The sequence below is a fragment of the Pygocentrus nattereri genome, chromosome 29, assembly GCF_015220715.1.
Source record: "Pygocentrus nattereri isolate fPygNat1 chromosome 29, fPygNat1.pri, whole genome shotgun sequence".
NCBI classification, from domain to species: domain Eukaryota; kingdom Metazoa; phylum Chordata; class Actinopteri; order Characiformes; family Serrasalmidae; genus Pygocentrus; species Pygocentrus nattereri.
In genome coordinates this window covers 347,501-352,500 of record NC_051239.1, presented here as the reverse complement: position 1 = coordinate 352,500, position 5,000 = coordinate 347,501, and the positions used below count along the sequence as shown (strand labels likewise).

At 42.6% G+C, this 5,000-nt stretch overlaps 1 protein-coding gene across 2 annotated transcripts in view; it reads left to right on the top strand.

Moving 5' to 3' along the window:
- si:dkey-220o5.5 (actin filament-associated protein 1-like 2) overlaps positions 1-5,000 on the top strand; it is an 81,353-nt gene that overhangs the window by 54,225 nt on the left and 22,128 nt on the right. For both annotated transcript variants that reach the window (XR_005129905.1, XM_037536114.1), the window contains exons 4-5: positions 2,512-2,614; positions 3,799-4,016. Coding sequence is in view for 1 of the 2 variants with exons in the window: in XM_037536114.1 (XP_037392011.1) it covers positions 2,512-2,614; positions 3,799-4,016 (321 nt within the window). In the remaining variant the exon portion in view is untranslated. The remainder of the gene's footprint in view (positions 1-2,511; positions 2,615-3,798; positions 4,017-5,000) is intronic.

Sequence of the window (5,000 nt, the reverse complement as noted above, 5' to 3'; positions counted from 1 at the left end):
AACCGAGTCCGTTCTACAGTTTCTCATTAGGCTGAATGAATAACCGACTCTAAATGTAGGTATTGTGATATAAACCGAGTCTGTTCTACAGTTTCTCATTAGACTGAATGAATAACCGACTCTAAATGTATGTATTGTGATATAAACCGAGTCTGTTCTACAGTTTCTCATTAGGCTGAATGAATAACCGGCTCTAAATGTAGGCATTGTGATATAAACCGAGTCCGTTCTACAGTTTCTCATTAGACTGAATGAATAACCGACTCTAAATGTAGGTATTGTGATATAAACCGAGTCCGTTCTACAGTTTCTCATTAGACTGAATGAATAACCGACTCTAAATGTAGGTATTGTGATATAAACCGAGTCCGTTCTACAGTTTCTCATTAGGCTGAATGAATAACCGACTCTAAATGTAGGTATTGTGATATAAACCGAGTCCGTTCTACAGTTTCTCATTAGACTGAATGAATAACCGACTCTAAATGTAGGTATTGTGATATAAACCGAGTCCGTTCTACAGTTTCTCATTAGGCTGAATGAATAACCGGCTCTAAATGTAGGTATTGTGATAAAAACCGAGTCCGTTCTACAGTTTCTCATTAGGCTGAATGAATAACCGGCTCTAAATGTAGGTATTGTGATATAAACCGAGTCCGTTCTACAGTTTCTCATTAGACTGAATGAATAACCGACTCTAAATGTAGGTATTGTGATATAAACCGAGTCCGTTCTACAGTTTCTCATTAGACTGAATGAATAACCGACTCTAAATGTAGGTATTGTGATATAAACCGAGTCCGTTCTACAGTTTCTCATTAGACTGAATGAATAACCGACTCTAAATGTAGGTATTGTGATATAAACCGAGTCCGTTCTACAGTTTCTCATTAGGCTGAATGAATAACCGGCTCTAAATGTAGGTATTGTGATATAAACCGAGTCCGTTCTACAGTTTCTCATTAGGCTGAATGAATAACCGGCTCTAAATGTAGGTATTGTGATATAAACCGAGTCTGTTCTACAGTTTCTCATTAGGCTGAATGAATAACCGACTCTAAATGTAGGTATTGTGATATAAACCGAGTCAGTTCTACAGTTTCTCATTAGGCTGAATGAATAACCGACTCTAAATGTAGGTATTGTGATATAAACCCAGTCCGTTCTACAGTTTCTCATTAGACTGAATGAATAACCGACTCTAAATGTAGGTATTGTGATATAAACCGAGTCTGTTCTACAGTTTCTCATTAGACTGAATGAATAACCGGCTCTAAATGTAGGTATTGTGATATAAACCGAGTCAGTTCTACAGTTTCTCATTAGGCTGAATGAATAACCGGCTCTAAATATAGGTATTGTGATATAAACCGAGTCCGTTCTACAGTTTCTCATTAGACTGAATGAATAACCGACTCTAAATGTAGGTATTGTGATATAAACCGAGTCTGTTCTACAGTTTCTCATTAGACTGAATGAATAACCGGCTCTAAATGTAGGTATTGTGATATAAACCGAGTCAGTTCTACAGTTTCTCATTAGGCTGAATGAATAACCGGCTCTAAATGTAGGTATTGTGATATAAACCGAGTCAGTTCTACAGTTTCTCATTAGACTGAATGAATAACCGACTCTAAATGTAGGTATTGTGATATAAACCGAGTCCGTTCTACAGTTTCTCATTAGACTGAATGAATAACCGACTCTAAATGTAGGTATTGTGATATAAACCGAGTCCGTTCTACAGTTTCTCATTAGACTGAATGAATAACCGACTCTAAATGTAGGTATTGTGATATAAACCGAGTCCGTTCTACAGTTTCTCATTAGGCTGAATGAATAACCGGCTCTAAATGTTCTACACTTCTACGTTTACTCAGGACCTGTGAGAGTTCATGCAAATGTGTCTCTTCTGATGTGTCTTTTGGTTTGAGCCAAAGTCTTTTGATGGACTGCACTGGTACAGCCCGTGTCGCCACAGAGTTCCAGCAGAAATGTATGAGCAAAGGGCAGAAAACCACAGCGCTAGTCCCGCTACAGTGACCCTCTAGGAAAGTCTGCGCATTGGGTCCATAATCACACTGGGCTGCCGGGCGAACTCTCTCAGTTTCCCTTCGTTTCCTGTAAGTGCGCTGCTTTATTTAGGATGTGTGCAGACTCCCATATGTAAAAGATATCATCTCTAACTGCACATTTACTCTGGTCCCCGGCTGGACGCTCCTTTGCGTTCTCTTGAGGGGAATCGGTTCAGACAGATTTGTGGATATTTATGGGCGCGCAGTCCGTCAGCGGTGACATTTACGATGGTCCGCTCCGACTGATCTCGATCCAGAGGTCAAGCTTTGTTGAGTTCATGCTGTGGGTTAATGAGTTCATGCATGACACTTCATTTATAGCCCGGAGAGCATGTGCCGGGTGACGATGCTGATTTATTTCTAGGAAACGTCTATTTTGGTTACATTGCTTCACTCGAGAAGAATGATTTAATGGTATTTCTGCTTGTGTCTTCAGCCCATAGGCCCCGTGGTGCCGCCCCACCCTCCGGAGGGTTTAGAGGATGATGATGACTGTTATGAAGAAGCAGAACCTTTTATTCCGGCCAGTCAGTCGACAGGTCAGTCCAGCTCTGTAGATAACATTTATTTACCTCCTTTTAAGTGACATTTATTCTGTTATTGTGGTTCATTCGCTTTTGAGTGTAGAGTATTTAGACACGACGAACAAAAACTATGAGTATATTTCCTTAGAATTACCTGAAGTATTAGCCAGAAATAGTGTAGTGGGTAACACCTCTGCCTTCTACACTGTAGATTGGGGTTCAGTCCCCCACCTGGGCAAACACCCTACACTACACCAATAAGAGTCCTTGGGCAAGACTCCTAACATCACCTTGGCCTCCCTGTGTAAAATGATCAAATTGTACATCGCTCTAGATAAGAGCGTCAGCCAAATGCCATAAATGTAAAATGTAAATCCTCAGACTAGCCTAATTAAGTGCTAAAGACAAGTTTTTTTCTTTAAGGACGTCCATTTGAAGGAAAGGTTTGGTGAAAAAAAATCAAACCTTCACCTCAAAGCCAAGCATGTTTGGTGCCTTAAGTTTGCTTCTGTAGAATTAGCACTGAAGCTACGAGGCTTACTGATAAAGTAGCATCATACTCCAAATTAGCATGGTGCTAACTGCACGGCTGGATCATCACCCCTCACCTCCAGGCATATGGAGTTGCTCGGTAGACTTGGTTGTGCGGCTTCTGACGCGGTGTAACTCACTGTCATCTACAGACATGGACTAATGTACGTTAGCACAGCCAACAAAGTCTTGAATAACTTCAAATTTGTCTTTTGCCTTCGTCTATTTTGTAGATCGCAGTATGTCACAGATGTATTGCGACGTACCGTGTTTGAAGCAGGTTGAGGGTGGTTGGTCAGTGTGGTGGGTAACACCTCTGCCTTCTACACTATAGACTGGGGTTCAGTCGAGTCAATACGAGTCCTTGGGCAAGACTCCTAACACCGCCTTGGCTTGCCTGTGTAAAATGATAAAAGCGTCAGCCAAATGGCATAAATGCAAATGAAGCGAGAACAGATACGCCGTTAGCACCACGCTAATTATCAGCTTCTATGACTTGTTAGCTACATTAGCCTTTAGCACCAGCGCTAAAACTGAAGAAGCAGACACGTCTTGGCTGAGAGGCTAAACTCGGAGTGGCGAGGGAACCGGCGTACCTTGGTTTTTTTACTGATCTGTCTCTTTAATTGCCGCGCAGCCCTCATTCATTCGGTCCTCACTGCCCTCAGATAAAATGGACTCGGACAGCAGTCATTACGAGTCGTACGGTGAGGAGGAAGAGGAGGAGGATTTTGTGAAGGATCGGGCTCATTATATCCAATGGAGCGCGTCCCAGCCCTGCCTCCGGCCCGTCCCCGAGTCACGTATCTGCGGGTATCTGTGGAGGAAGAAGTGGCTCGGCCAGTGGACCCGCCAGCTCTTCATCATCAAACACAGCTCTTTACTGGTGAGATCACGTTGCAGCTCATCACCGAGTGCGTTTAGACGCACTTACCAGACCAAGAACTGCCGGATATCGGAGTAATTTGTTCAACACGGTTGACCTGGACCTGGGAAGTCAGGTCTCAGGATCCACAGTGACGGGATTTCTGTTTTACCTTCTGCCACTAAACTCACAGAGGAAGAAGGACATGATGTACAATTCAAGCTTCATGTCGTGGTTTCGGCTTCACTCCAAGAGTGTTTTGTTGCCGTTTTGTGGCTGTTGTGTTGGACGCTGCTTGCTGTTTGTGGGGCAGCTCTGCGCTCTGTTTGTGAGACTGAGAGAAACGAAAGTAATGAGTAACATGTGCTGAAAAAAGCACCACAGAAGCAGAGTTAAAGTCCAGCTCTTTCAATCAGGTTTATTGATAACGCCGTTCATCTCATCTAAGAAACCCTTGTATGCTGTTTATGTGACTTCTTGAATAATCGGATAACTGCCAAAATTCAATAATCAGCATTTTAATGGCTGCAACAATGAGGGATGCACCAGTGCCCTCCAGCAAGAAATCTTTAACCATTTGGACATCGCTTCCTTAGGTCATGTCATTAATACACATCCCCCCATATTGTGGCCAACGCCACTAATAGTTACAACTGTTAATAACACCATTAAAACTGTTACCACCATGCTATAATTTGGTCAGCTGTAATTACAATACTCCACCAAATATAATCATTTTCCATTTATCTGTACCCATTTGTACATCCTGTAAGAACGATTTAATTCCGTTGAGTAGGTGTCCCTTGGAGCACTCAGCATTCCAGTTCATCCCAAAGTTGTTCAGTGAGGATGAGGTCAAGGCCCTGTGCAGACCACTGAAGTCCCATGCTTTACAACTTTCCAGCCAACACTGCTTCCATTTCACAATAATAGCACTTACGGTTGGCTAGGGCAGATCTAGCGGGCCAAAAATTTTACAGACTGACTTGTGACAAAGCGGCATCC